Raw genomic sequence first — 15382 nt, forward strand, 5'->3', positions numbered from 1 at the left:
GGCAGCCAGAGAGAAACCAGCATGGGTTGAAATATTTCACATATTGGGTGTGGAAGTATCACTTTCTTATCAATACAGTCCTGGCTGTATACATCTGAACTTTTTTATCTTCTCAGTCAGGCAGCATGAATGTTTATTCAGAGAGTGGATTGGTTGGGGGCAAGAATGGCTCAACTGCATGACAGTATCCTAATGGACTTTATGCTTTTAAAATGGCAACCCACTCTGCACTTTCAGGAGGGGACAAGCGATCAGTAAATATGGCTATAATGCTTAATGGCAACAAGTTAGATTAGCTGGTTAAAAACCATTCTGGTTGACTGAAAAGGCGCCCACTGATTAATCTGCCTATTTTAAAAATCTGTAAAATGATTCTAACAGAAACACTTATAAACACAGTAAAAAGGTAAAGGTAAAGGTACCCCTGCCCGTACGGGCCAGTCTTGCCAGACTCTAGGGTTGTGCGCCCATCTCACTCAAGAGGCCGGGGGCCAGCGCTGTCCGCAGACACTTCCGGGTCACGTGGCCAGCGTGACAAGCTGCATCTGGCGAGCCAGCGCAGCACACGGAACGCCGTTTACCTTCCCGCTAGTAAGCGGTCCCTATTTATCTACTTGCACCCGGGGTTGCTTTCGAACTGCTAGGTTGGCAGGCGCTGGGACCGAGCAACGGGAGCACACCCCGCTGCGGGGATTCGAACCGCCGACCTTTCGATCGGCAAGCCCTAGGCGCTGAGGCTTTTACCCACAGCGCCACCCGCGTCCCTACTATAAATATACATGCACCATCTTTAAAAGGGCATCGACTCCTTATGTGACAGAGAAAAGGAGACACATCTAAGACAATGCCTGCTATGGCACACATATGCATTACCTAAAAATAAACTTAGAAAGCTTTTTCTTCAGAGCTATGGTTTTCTCATGTGCAAACTTAGGCAGAATTCACTTGATTCACTAAACTTTATATTATTCATAGACCAATATTTCTTTAATCAGGTGACAGCCCCACAAATAAATAAATATCAAACCAAATTTAGTTGCCATTGTAATCAACAGGGCTTTAGCACGTAGTTAAGGGCTGAAAGCCTCATTTTATTTCCAAGGGACTTTAAATGTGTTTAACCTACTTTGAATTGTGTCTGGTGAAGCTGCCATTAAAGCATACTTAGCAAACTACACTCCAGACTGAAGAGTACACCGATTCCTGCTGCTTACTTCTGAGAGCTTAGAGTATGCCCAGCTGCTGAAATTCTCTTGAATACCAGCACCTGCCCTAATTTGCTGAAGTGTGACTCACTCTCTTGTGTTGGAACACTTATAACAATCACAGTATTAAGCATTTACCCTTCCCATTAAAGCATGAACAATTTTGCAGAGCAGCCATCAAATTTTATAACCTGTAGTAGACATTTTACATTCAACTTAATATCACAAGCCATTATACAGCACCCAGAGCTGTTATTCCAAAGCAGTAACTTCACGGGAGGATAGAGTTTTTTGCTGCTTTCTCTGCCATGACAAATAGCATGTAAAAGGAGGACGGCAACAACCTTCGCTTGCAAAATTGGACAGAAGTTATGTACATCTGATATGCCTTCATAATTTGCCTTAAAAAAAGAAACTAAAACTTAAAAAGAACTTACGCTGTGGAGGCACAGTTATAGTTCTATTTTAATGCTCAAACAGAAACTGCTAAAACCTGAACTGTAAATAGTTTCAGCAATTTGTAAAATGCTAAACGGCTGCTCTTTCTGCAATGGCTTCCCCCCAACTTAGAAGTATGAAAACGGACCATACAGATAATGAAGCATATGTTTATCATATACTAAACAATTAACTTCAGGTTCTAATAAGCTGGGAAAACAAGGAACCAATCCACCCTTAACTAACTACTGCACAAACCCCACATTAACAATGAGAAATAATCTTTTGCTTATGTTATTCTGCATTACCTTCAATATGTCAACAAGGCACCAAAACTGAATTTTTGGAGATACACAAATTTATTTGTGTGTTGATTTGAATAATCAGTTAAAAGACCGGTTGATAATCAATCAAAACTACTTAACTACAATGGAGATATAACATCTTAGACATGCATTTCAATCCTATACATATAAAGACTGAAGTAAGTTTACTGTGTTCAGCGACACTTACTCCTTAGCATCTGTATTTAGGAGATTTTCAACAAGAAGGATGTGGCAGACCCAGTTCAGTAGCAGATGGAAAGAAGATGGAACATAGAAAGCTGCTTTATATGGAATCAGACCGTTGGGTCCATCTGGAGCAGTACTGTATGCACTGTTTGGCAGCAGCTCTCCAGGGTTCCAGTCCTGCCTGGAAAAGACTGAGGACACAACCAGGGACCTTCTGCATGCAAAGTGGGTGCTTTGCCACTGAGTTATGGCCTGTACCCTAGAGGCACAACTCCTGCCACATGGGTTTCTGGCTGGCTCTTACTCTCATCAACCCCAGGGCTGCAACAATGACAGCAAACCATGGCAGAAACATCAGGGCTATTGATGAAGTTCCTGGCTAGCTGATGTGGGGCTATGCAGGAGCTGGGGAGAAACACACATAAGGACCTGCCTAGATCAAGACCCGTTTCTGAGTCAGGAAGGGATGGAAGCCATAAGCTCTGTGCTCCCTTAGAGCTCCAAGCTCCACCTTCCTGAAATGGAGAAATAAACAAAAAGCTGCTCCGCACAAAGAGTTCCAAGTGTGCATGGAAACACTGCAAAATTATTTACTAAAAAAAGGGAGTGCCAAGGAGATGCCCGTTTGGAATACTTTATCCCAGGAACATAGGGATAAGACAGCTCCCAATTTTGGAAAGTTAAAAACCACTAAAGTTTATGTGGAAACTGTTTTCAAGAATGAAAACTGCAAAAGATTTCATCAAAAAAAGAATTGTCTGTAAGCTCCTATAAACACAGTTTTAAAGCTCTTCACTTCAAATTAATATTTTAGTTTCTAAGAACTAGGGCAAATCCAGGAAAAGCTGTTTGCAATCATTTATCAACGAATTGCCAGTAATGACGCTAATTTTTCTCCTTTTCAATTTTTTTTCTTTAAAAAGGCGAGCAGTTTCTTGTTTCCAGCTGCACAGCGTTTAGTTTTTCGTTTTGTTGTTTTTCTCCTAACAATCTTGTTTGTTTCTCCGCCTTGATTATTCAAAGCAGATGTGCTGAAACAGGCAAACAGTTTTCGTGTACACAAAAGAGCGAAAGAGCCTCTGGCATTGGAGGAGCTGGAACCACCACCTTCTGAATGCCTGTGTCCCCCTAACACGGAGTTAGAGGATGCAGGAGATGTCCAGTGTCTCCGTTTCCTCTCTGTTTCTTCAAACCTTTAGAAAAGTGTGCAACAAAGATCTTACTATCACTGCCCTCTGTTGGTCACACGCAAATAACAGAAGGGCCCAGGAGAGCGAGAGAGATTCCAGCAGAATCAGCTCTTTGGCATGGATGCCACAAAAGGCCAAAACACAAGAAACATTATTAACATTCCTACATTATAATAAAAGACTATCCCCACGAGTGAGTGTCAAGATAGTATTTACAAAACAAAAATTACTGAACTGGCCTATATTTAAAGCACCCACCTAATTGCATCCCGAGAGAAACCAAACTTGAGCCGTCAGTAAAGAGAATTAAAAGGATTACATTTGGGTGCTTAGCAACCTTATGTTTCATAATCTGAAGAAGAAAAAAACTGTGAAAGCTGTGCATGCATTTATTTTAACTGCCTGATCAAGAAGATATCAGGGCAAGCAGCAATCTTTTAAAGCTGAAACTATACAATGTTTCAAGCTGAACCAAATTCTCACAAGCTTCACTTTTTATGTAGAAATTTGCACATTTGATGAGGGAGAATCCTCCATTGAACAGATATGCACGAAAACAGAGCGCATGTTTCAGCTAACGTCTGGAAGCTAACTAGAGCTCAGTAGTTTCGGCATCGCTCTACATTGTGTGAATGAGTGTGGGGTTTCTGCCAATTCATTTTTGAGCATAACTCAAAACGTTGGTCACTCTCTTTCAAGCTGTATGGTTTGGATGCAGAGGCCTTCTTCCCACCACTGCCAGATGTGCTGCTAGTAGAGGCATTGGACAAAACCTTTTCAGTAGCAGTGCCCAGTTGTAGAACACCCCCCCCGGCCCCGCTTGAATATCTGTATGAGACTCCCATACTACAGGCAATCTCCTGCTTTGTAAATTTAAGTCTGTTTTTTTGGATCTTTGAATGATTTGCAACATCCCTAGCTACCATATTTTTCGCCCTATAGGACGCACCGTCCCATAAGGCGCACCTAGTTTTTTGGGGGGGAAATAAAGGGAAGCTCAAGCTTCCCCTGACCCCAGCCCCCAAACAGGCAGCTCTCTGCAAGCCGTGGGAGTGCTCCCGCTGCTTGCGGAGAGGTCTGCGAAGCCTGGACGTGCTGAGCTGAGCGCGCGCAGGCTTTAGCATGCAGGCAACTCTCCGCAAGCAGCGGGAGCCCAGCGCTGGGCTCCCACTGCTTGCGGAGAGGTGTGCGAAGCCTGGAGAGTGAGAGGGGTCGGTGCGCACCGACCCCTCTCGCTCTCCAGGCTTCAGCGAAAGCCTGCATTTGCCCCATTGGACGCACACACATTTCCCCTTCATTTTTGGAGGGGGGAAAGTGCGTCATATAGGGCGAAAAATGCGGTAGTTGTTGCAACTGTTTTTTCCAGGTTGTTCTGCTGCTGCTGCTTCTTGCTTATATTTAAGTAGATGTGTTGGCTATTGTTTAGTTATCTGGTTTCTTTGTTCTTATCCTGTAACCCTAACCCTATTTAAACCTGGCTATGCATGGGACACATAACAGAGTTCTGTCATCCAGGGCAGGGGAAAAGAGAAAAACAAAGACTTTTATTAAAATAAAACATTAAAATATTAAATAAAATATTAAAATAAAAAAGGAGCACAACAGACATTTTTAAATCAGAGGCTCTGTAGCTGAAGGAGTTTGGGGTGGAGTAAGGTGATCTCAGAATTAAGCAGGAACAGTGTAAAGAGAGTATGCAAGTTAACACTTTTCATGTGCTCATCAACTCTGTAGTTAAGACCAATGCATGTATTTGCTACAGGGGTTTTGATTGTTTGGTTGTTTTTTATTCCTGTGTAAAAGGTAAAGGGACCCCTGACCATTAGGTCCAGTCGTAACCGTCTCTGGGGTTGCGGTGCTTATCTCGCTTTATTGGCCGAGGGAGCCGGCATTTGTCCGCAGACAGCTTCCAGGTCATGTGGCCAGCATGACTAAGCCGCTTCTGGCGAACCAGAGCAGCACTTTCGAACTGCTAGGTTGGCAGGAGCTGGGACCGAACAACAGGAGCTCACCCCGCCGCGGGGATTCAAACTGCGAACCTTCTGATTGGCAAGTCCTAGGCTCTGTGGTTTAATCCACAGTGCCACCCGCGTCCCCTTTATTATTCCTGTGTAGGACACTGCATTTAATCCTGGAAGCCATATACCATTGCACAAACAGAAAAATAAAACATATATATTAAGCCAGAAAGCTATTTCAACGAGAAAAATGAAGGCTGTTTTGCTTTTGCTTTCTTTCTGAACCAGGGAGATATTCCTAGCCCATGGACTGGTTATGTTAAACTTGGTCAGTCAAAGCAAGTCTCATTTTTTAAAAATGACAGTGTGAGACTGGTATATTTATTTTTTTTCAGCATCTGCAACAAACTTGCTATTATAGGATAAAACTAGATATTAAACAAACTCTAACCAATGAGATACCTCTTTGATACGAATCAAATGCAAGATGCAATCAGTATAATTTGAAGAGAAGGAAGGGGACACGTATCATGAAAAGCTAATGTTAAAACAGGGCTGGTTTGAGACTTTTCTGTGAATAGTTGGATCTCTCTGTGAACAAGCAAATTTGCCTCTTGCCATAAGCTAATTGCAAATAAACAGCTTCTAGAGTGCAGCAACTGGCAGAGAAAACAGACATCCTTTGTGGGCCCCTTGTTTTTTCCCTTTAGTCTTCCCCTAAGATGTACAGATTGTCCTCCCACAGATAACTGCATTGGGATGTTCCTGATAAGGCTGTGAGGTCACTAGAACACACTAACTCGTCCACACTGCACTTCACATAGCAACTGTTCAGCTTCCTATGGCAGATCATGCTGGGAACAGATGCTGTAAATTCAGCTCTTGTGTGCAGCAGGAAGACCCAAATGTCAGAGACCTCACAGCATCACATCAGGGACAATTATCATCTGGGATCTTATCTTGCAGAAGCCTCCTTAAAACGAACAAGAGGTTGCAGAGGAGCATGCATCTGTTATGGCACCACAAGCAGCTGTTTTAGCAAGACTTGTCAATACATTTTGCCCTGGATAAGTATATAAGCTAACACTTTACCCTTCTTTCAAGGGCAACGAAGGCCTGTGAAACTTCTACCAAATCATTTCCTAATTCTGAAGAAAAGGAGTCTAAATTTGGAGAGTAGGAAGATCAGATTCTGCAACCAGATTCCCCATTTATTTGCATGCTAACAGCAGGCTGTTTACAGAAGGTGGGGAAATTTCAAATCAAGTGTGTATTCCTGTAGTGTAGAGCAGAGCTTTCCAAACTGTGTGTCGCGACACGTTAGTGTGTCAGCTACAGTGTGTAGGTGTGTCGCACAAACGCTCCCCACGCTCCTCCCAGGGCTGCAAAGGGGCTATCTTAACCTCTGGTTTGCTAGTAAAACTGAATTACTGTGTCACAGAATGATGCATGTCTAAAAAGTGTGTCACCAACATGAAAAGTTTGCAAAGCTCTGCCTTAGAGGCTGTAGCCTGCTGGGAGCTGCGTGAGGAAAGTAGACGAGACAGAGCCTTGCTCTTGCTCATCCCCACCCCACACTGTGAGTGCTGAGAAACTGAGGTGATGCATCACCAATTCACATGCTTGCTTTTGCGCACTCTCTCTCTCTCTCTCATTCACACACCCCGCATCAATCCATCCTCAAACACCACAAAAGGGGATCTTTTTCAAAGCACTCGGTGCTTCCATCTAGGAACACCAGACACAAGTTTCAACACGTTTTTCTCTTCCCTGTTCTCCCTGTTCTCCCTGCTCTCAGGAAACCTTTTGAAAGCTCTATGCAGGTTCCACCTCTTGCTCAAGATTGAAGAGGTGGAGCTCACTAAATCCGGTTGGTTGGTTGGTTGGTTGGTTGGCTGGCTGGCTGGCTGGCTGGCTGGCTGGCATCCATCTGTCTCAGGAGACAATGGAAGATTGCTCCAACAGGCATTAAGTCTCCCTACCATTGATTTCCAATTTCTGAAAAGCCAGAATTTGCGAGCAAACTCTGAGCAGGCTGGAAAATCTAATGTCTTTAGCCAACTTCTATTTTTCTAGAGTCATGCTAAATTTTCTGTTATTAGAAGAGGTGGGCTGTTGCTGGGCTGCACAAAGGAAATGGCAGAGAAAATAAGTGGAAGGCATTTATGAAAATGCTCTGCTCTCCTCCTTGTACAGGACATTGAGGGCTTATCTCCACATGCCTTGTGTAGGATGGACACATCCAATACCTGTGGGGCCTGGTCACTCCCTGAAGTTCAGCATTAGGAAGAAGAGTGGGGGGGGGGGGGTTGGGGCAGCAGCAGGAGAGTAGATGGAGGTCAAACAAGAACAAAGACAGACAATGAGGAAACCTCTGGGAGAATCTATATCTGTTGCCAAGAACTGAACCCTCCCATTGTTCTGAAGACTTGTATACACTCCATTAGCTAAAATACGATGTTTAATTATTTCTGCAGTTTGGTATTTCTATTAAACGTGCACTGAAATATGAAACGTTGAGCTAATAGAACACATGTGGAGGTAGAGAGAGTTCTTTTTGGCAGGATTTTGTTGGTTCCATGGACTATCATGCCAGAAAAACAAGACCTAAATCCAAAGCAACTACCAGGACAAAAAAATTACAAGGGCGCGGGGGGGGGGGGAGAGGAGAGAGAGAGAGAGAGAGAGAGAGAGAGAGAGAGAGAGAGAGAATGGAGGCAGACGCACAACTGGTGACACCAGAGACGCTGATACTACAAGCGCTTCTACAGACTAGAGCTTGGCTATCTTTTCTCTGGGTTAATATTTCCTAGGTAAGATTTTCTAGCACCTTGTGCGCAATCTTAAGACAATTCTGCACATTATAGTTTTATGGACTAGGTTCAAAGGTCCTTGTGAGGGTATGTTCATACTTTAGGCTATTGACTGGAAGTTCCCATGGTAAAAAGACTCACCACAGTCATGGAACTGCTCTGGGACATATAAAACAGTAAGAAGAGAGCTGTTTAAGCATGTGCAGAATCCCTAACCATATCCCCAAGCATCTGAGAATTACAGAAAAAAGTTTGCAGTTACTGAAATAAATGAAAGCAGATGTGGAAAGGCTTCTCTTTCTCACGATGGTGATTAAGTCAAGTGTCCGTTATCATCTTAGCATCAAACATCCCCATGTCTGGAGAATTTGTTGATCACATCTGGCCATGCTGACAGCCGATGATAAGGAAGGAGGAACATCCTTTCCATTCAGCACAGCACCAGGGCAACCAGCACTCAAGGAAGTTTTAAGATATACTGACAGAAGGATGTCAGGCAGCCACATTTGCTACAAGCTGGATTACATTTCAAATTTGTTTACATAAAAAAAAAAAAAAACACTGCCTAGTCTCAGGAGGATGCAGGAAAAGTGTGTTTCCCACCAACAAGATCACAAATGCTTCTTAGAAGTTCATTCAAGAGGTGAATCCCTACCTGGCCATCTTGTCCGACATGAACCTGATGTATCTGCAAGTTACCCTGGGGGAAAAAATTATACATTAAATGTAAGCCAGGAATTAAGAGGAAGGAAGACTGCAAAAAGGGCACATTTCTGTACCTTATTAGTGTTCTTCATTACTTTACTTAAGGAAATTCACCCAGTTTTAGAAGTGAATTATCGTGCCTGGCAGTAAGAACCATATAAAACCCTTGTTTTATATACACAAAGCTATCCAACCCATGGACAGGGCTAATGGCTATAAATGTCTATATTCTGCACCAAGAATGGTGCATCTAAATAAACTAAGCAAATGAGCTGATTTATTTATTTAGGTCCTACTCACTTTTCAACTCTCAGGTCCCTACAGTGGTATTATACAACATTTTAAATGCAATTTTAAATTCTCAACTTCCCATCCCGCTCATTCTCTTATGGGTCTCTATTCTGCCATAGCCTATCTCTCCTCCCAAGCATTTGGCAGTCAATGAAAATTAAAATACTTTTTTAAAAACCCGCCACAAATCTCCCAGCTCTAAGCAACTATTCCCAAGCACAGCTGCATGTCCCCCCCAAAGCGGGGGCACCAGACTTTTGTCACTGCCTGAATTAAATGTTCAGTTTTTGCTACCTGCTATGGGGAGGTTAGAAGGAGTGCAGCTTCACATCACAACTACTCAGACTGCTTCTGTTTTCTAAGGCTTTATCTACCATTCCTCATAAGTTTTTGAACTTTATTTGCAGCCATGAGGGCTAGAAACTTCATTGTTGCTTTTAATAAAAGCCGAGAACTTCAGGGTGCTATAAACTATACCCAACAGGAAATTCTCTGTTCATGCATTGCAAACTATGCAAAGCCCTGCTGGTGATTCTCTGGAAAGCGTGGCTGATCAACATACAGTAGTGTTGTTGTTGTTGTTGGTTTTTTTGTTCTAACTTTTTAGAAATAGCATCCTTTGTTTATTTGCTCAGATTTGCAAACATGCAGCCATACCTAAAATCAAAACGTCTATCAGCCTAAAATTAGTAGAGTAATATGGTACAGTTTTGGCTGAAACAGAATGCAACTCTCCTAAATGGATACAATATTTGCTACAGTGGGGCTGTCATTTCTACTAGCTATTTCTCTTCTTTTTGTCAAAACTCGGTTGCGCAGGCAAACAGGGGCTCCATTATGGAAGTCACAAAAGACATCAGTTACAAAAGATTCTAAATGCTGCAGCCGATTTTGGGAGAAGCCTCTGGGTCTAGAAGCATAAAGAAAGAAATGAAGCACAGGAAGACATTTCTATGCAATCTGCAATTACGCTCTTAGAATCTGCCTGAAACAAGGCAAGGGGAAAGGGGGAAAGGTAATTTCCCATAGATTTTTCACATGTAAGAGGCAAAATGAGTATTCCTCTAAAAGGGGGGCAGTCAGTTGTCATCCTTTTTATGCTGTCAGCAACTATTCTGCTTCCATCCAAAGGAATGGAAGATAAACTGGAATAAACTCCAATCCAGATGTTTTCTATCCACATGGATGAAAGAAGGACCTGATCCTGCTTTCCTTCATGTCCAAGACAACTCCCTCTTAAGTCATATGGGCGTGCAGGAACAGACTCTTCCCGTAATTTGTTAACATCGCAAGAGACAAAGCCTCTCTGGAGTTTCCTCAGCACCACATGAGATCCAGAGTAACTATCATTAGGCTATCCACGGCTAGTTCTGAATACACATAGTTTTAGAGCAGCTTCTGGCACTACTTTCCTACTTTCACCTTTTAAGCAAAAATAGCTGAAGACACAAATACAGATCAGCTTCTAGTCATGTGTACTGAGCTGAAAAGGAAATCCCTGCATGAATGCTCATACATTACATTATAAAGAAGTGTGGATCTGTGTATATAAATGTATAAAGTGGAATGTGATCCTTGGTTCATCCTGCTGTGTTTTTAATACAGCTGGAAACCAAGGGTGGGGAGAATAAACTAAGGGCATATGCAATGTCCTACATATCTTCATTTCAATGGTGCATGCCTAGGACTGGAATGTGCTGCTTTCCTTTACAATGCCGTAAGTTTAACCTCATCCTTGTTGCCTCCCTCTATCAACATGTTAGCCATGCTAAGAACTGTAAGATCACTACAGCTGCAGGACAGGTTTTGCCCAGCTGGCCACTCAGTCTGTGACTCACCTCGCTGTCTTGCGTGATCTGGACCTGCTCTCCTTGTGGCACCTGGGCTATGTGGAGGTGACCCTGTGGGATCCATGAGCGGAGGGAAAGAAACACAAGAAGCATCAGTCAAAATCAGTGGAATACAATAGGCTCAAAGCAACTCAACTCATCAGACACAGAAGAAGTCAATGCCTCTTGTTTCAGAATACTTGCTGCACCTACACTTTTACAGCATTCCATTTCAAGTACAGGTGGGCTTGCTGAGCCCTGGGTGGTACATGACTAAATTATCCAAGGTTTTATTTTCTCAGTATCTAGAAATTTTCTGACTGGTGGTGACAGGAAGAGTATAATTTAGATGCTTGTAGAGAATTCAGAGTTGTCCCCCTGGTATAGAGCCTGGAAAATATCCACTGAGGCATGGCTTGTTTGGGAAGCGCAAGGTCAAGCTCTTTAGGAAAGCTTTATCCCCCCCATAAGGAGAGAATAAGCTACAGGTACATCCTGACCTTTCCTAGCATGTGACTACTGGACAAGCACTTGAACACACAGTCATCCTGTATCAATTACTGTATTAAAACAAGAGGTTATAGATCCCAGGCCCTCAGTTGATTTGACAATACTGAAACAACCCCTGTCCCAACAAAACACACACACACACACACACACAGAGAGAGAGAGAGAGAGAGAGAGAGAGAGAGAGAGAGAGAGAGAGAGATTGATTGTTTCAACAAAGCTGAGCTACAGAGGTGCCATGAACATTTTAATTGCAATAGGATGCTGAGAAACAGGACAAATTATTTAAAGGGATAGAAAGATGGTTCCCTCCCTTAAAGTCGCTTTCAACCATCTGTCCTTGTTTTTATCTTTTTAAGTTATTAGCTTTTATCCCTTACCTGTTTTAAGTCTTATGTGTTTGGTTTATCCGTATGTTTTATCTTATGCTGGTATGTGACCGAAATAAAGTTTGATACTGACACTGATACACAGCACCCATACTTTGGCCTGGCTATTAATACCAGCTCTTGGCATCCTTGGTTACTGTCATCAAGAGTTATGTTTTGCTATTTTATTGATAGTTTTTATTGTCACATTTTTCCATTGCCTAATTGTTCTGCAGAGTCTCATGATATTTCTTTGAAAGCCAGATATGTGTTTTTTTTAATTAATGAATTAAATGTTTGCCCCATCTTGTATTTCCAACCCTATGTTGCAAATGACACTGGTTACCATCCAGGCATTTCCCACCCCACAAAGAATTATCACAAAGCAATGCTCACTAGGAACACCATGGCTTTGGCACAGGGTGAGAAGTATACTTGAAAGCTTCCCTTTAAGCTTTCTCTGCCACCATCACTGAATAATTACCGCCACAGTATTCATGTGATGAATTGTCTATGCCCTTTGCTCTGTATGGAGAGGAGAAGAGCACTACCCCCCCACACACACAAACACTAAAGGACAACATTTCCACTGGTGTAGAATGGCAGCTGTCCAATCATTCTCTATTGAAGTTGTGCCAGATAACAATTGCAGAGAATCTAGCCTGAAGAGTTTTAATATATTAAAGAAATCGCTACTATACATCACTGACCTGTACAACTACCTCGGCAATAAAATCAAGCATATCACTTGATTTAAAAAGGAAAAAAAATGATCAAGGAAGGCAAAGAAACTTCCTCCCAAATCCTGACTGGCCCTTTGCAAGAGAAATTTACCTGCTGGCAAACTGGCTGCTACTTTGGTTTGTAAAAGCCTTTTGTGTTCATTTTCACATGCCTGTGTAGGAAACCAAGATTAAAGATATCCATGTGGAATTTTGTCAAAGGCCTTCCTTATATTATAACGTACCAACAATTGCACATGAATTTCAAAGAAACACAGGCCCTTCTATTTCAAACAGTTTCATTTCCTTTGGAAGGAAACTGTCTATTTATAGGGAGAAGCAGCATGCCGAAAGTATCAAAACGACAATAGGAACTGTATATAAAATTAGACCACAGATCCAATCCATGTCGAGATTAAATCGCCTTCCCTTCACAATAATAAGCTCTTACTGGCTTCTAGGGGGAAATGTTCAAAACGTTTGGTTGGGTTGGTTTTTTTTATTTTTATTTTAATCTCATTAAGCTGTTTGCAAGTCACACAAAACTTTCAAAGGAGGTGGGACCTGTATGTTTCTTCCTCCACCCACCCCAGGCAAATAGCAACGTTGAGGGGTGGTTTACATTGAGAAGCAAGCAAGGGTGAAAAATGTGCTTCTGTTCTTTGTTTTTAATCCTCACTCAGTGCCATAGTCCTGAACTGAATAGGTTGCTATGAAAAATAGCAAACTAAATGGGAGGTCCTTTTCACAACCATTTCATATTGTTTGTTTGTTTATTATTCAACATGGTAAATTTATACTCCAGTTTTCCATCCAAGGGTGCTCAAGGTGGCTAGTTTATCCCTAAGATGTGAATATGGCACAGAACTGGAATAATCAATAGGACATTCTCAGTGGATCATGATGGACATGGAAAAGGGCTTTCCATGGTACGAATGAAAAAAGTCTTCTTCATTCAAATCATGTGTTCATTCATGTGTGCAAAACCTATTTTGTTATTATCTTGGACACCTTCAAATATTCTGTACAAGTAAAAGAATCAGAGGGAAGATACTCCAGTCCAGTTCTTAGTGCTGTGATGTACAAGCAATTTCAAGTACTGGATTGACTTGAATATTTTCTGGCTAGAATGTACAGCCCTTTGAAGTGGCTCATCGTAAATATAAAACCAGCCTCATTCAAAATGGCTGCACATCTGAGGGATGTTCCTCACACTGTGAGCCACTCATATTCTATACCTTCCCACCAGGTTCAGATGTTGCCAGTCTCTATGCCATCAGAAAACAAGTGGCCATCTCAGCTCTAAGCATAGGTGCCAATTCTCTGAGACCCTGGGTGCCCGAGCACCCAAAAAATTCCCCATGAAGGGGCCAGGCACCCACAATTTCGGTGCCAGGGCCATGCACGCTGCATAGCACCATGATCCCTGGCACCCACAGTTGTGGGGGCAAGTTGGCACTCCTGGTTCTAAGTGGATATGCTAGCACTGCTGCTATCACAGGTCTGAGCATGAATGAACTTCAAAACAGAAAAGCAGTAAAGTGTGAGTCATATATACCCAGGTGTTGTTATTGGTTGTTTTTTATAAAAAAATCCTCACATGTAAATATAGTGGACAACAATAAAGCCCCAAGTCACGCAAATGGATAAACCACCCCGCAGTCCGCATATTCAGGGTGGATGAGTGAGGGGATTACTGAACTGGCCTGGTAGTTTTAGACTAAAGTGGGATTGACAAGGACTGAGAGCTTTCCTACTGGACCTAAAAGGGGCAGTACTCAGCCAACCGCAGCGAACTAGTTGTCTGCCAATCACATTCGCCACTGCTGGAGAAAACTACACTACTTGGAAACTTATGAAAATATCAGTAGGAGAAGTATGCATTCCCTCCACCTAACTGTGGGGATCATATTTAAGTTCCATGCAACATTGCATTTGATTTAATGATACGAAGCAAAGCTACAGAAGCCAATGCAAGCTTTTCCATGGCCCACCAGCGCAATCATTTTTTTTAAAAAAAGAAACACAAAAGCTTGAGTAATAGCAAGAGTGTCACGCTTAACTTTTAAACTTCCTGTCTTCTGTGGGTTTTGGGTCAAAGTGTTAACTTTATTTAAACTTTTTGAAAGAAGAATTTAATGTCAATGTTTATAAGCTTTGCTTATATACATGAATTTAAATGGATACACATGTAAGGAATTCAGCTAACAGATGTTGAAAAATGCTTCAGAACACACTTTGGAAAAAATGAGGTTAAATGAATCTAAAATGGATTTCCAGACTGCTAGTACTTCAGGGGCTGGGGGTGCAAATGCATAATCCCCTGTGATTGTGCCCTGAATGTGGAAGGAAGAACTGGAAAGTGTAGGTGATCATTTGCATGCAAATTCATATATCCACACAAAATCACTAGTTATTCATATCAGTGGTGCACCTATATTTTGCATGCATACAACTAGCAGCAGAAAATACTTTAAAAACAAAACAAAAAAAATGTATTTTTGGAAATAAGGAAAAGTTGAAGCTAAGCTGCAAGTACATAAAACTGAAAGCTGCTCAGGAGACAAGAAGAGATTGTAAAGAATGAGTACATACTACTTGGACTTGGCCATCTTCTCCTATCTGGTGGATCTGGACTTGCTGGGCATTGGCCAGGGCGTAGTGAAGCGCTTGTGGCTGGTTGGCCTGAATTTCATTTGGTGCCGATGTGGTACTCTGAGCACTCTCTGGAAAACAAACCAAAGCTCAGCATTATTCATTAGGAATTTGTCTGCTTGTGGCCATTAAGAACACTTGGAAACTGCAGGGAAGCAGAATGAGGAAGGTGCTGTTGGTCATTCTAGA

At 42.2% G+C, this 15382-nt stretch overlaps 1 protein-coding gene across 6 annotated transcripts in view; it reads right to left on the reverse strand.

Annotated features, from left to right (window-relative positions):
* Positions 1–15382, reverse strand: part of BANP (BTG3 associated nuclear protein) — a 151667-nt gene that overhangs the window by 58877 nt on the left and 77408 nt on the right. For 2 of the 6 annotated variants that reach the window (XM_028739945.2, XM_077931614.1), the window contains exons 9-12: positions 15134–15264; positions 12651–12711; positions 10951–11013; positions 8772–8816 (exon numbers count right to left, since the gene is read on the reverse strand). In XM_028739945.2, the coding sequence (XP_028595778.1) occupies positions 8812–8816; positions 10951–11013; positions 12651–12711; positions 15134–15264 (260 nt within the window). In that variant the 3' untranslated portion in view covers positions 8772–8811. Of the gene's footprint in view, positions 1–8771; positions 8817–10950; positions 11023–12650; positions 12712–15133; positions 15265–15382 lie in introns of all 6 variants that reach the window. The other 4 variants (XM_028739943.2, XM_077931615.1, XM_028739944.2 and 1 more) reach the window with 2 other exon arrangements.

This window comes from Podarcis muralis, chromosome 7 (assembly GCF_964188315.1).
Source record: "Podarcis muralis chromosome 7, rPodMur119.hap1.1, whole genome shotgun sequence".
Taxonomy (NCBI): domain Eukaryota; kingdom Metazoa; phylum Chordata; class Lepidosauria; order Squamata; family Lacertidae; genus Podarcis; species Podarcis muralis.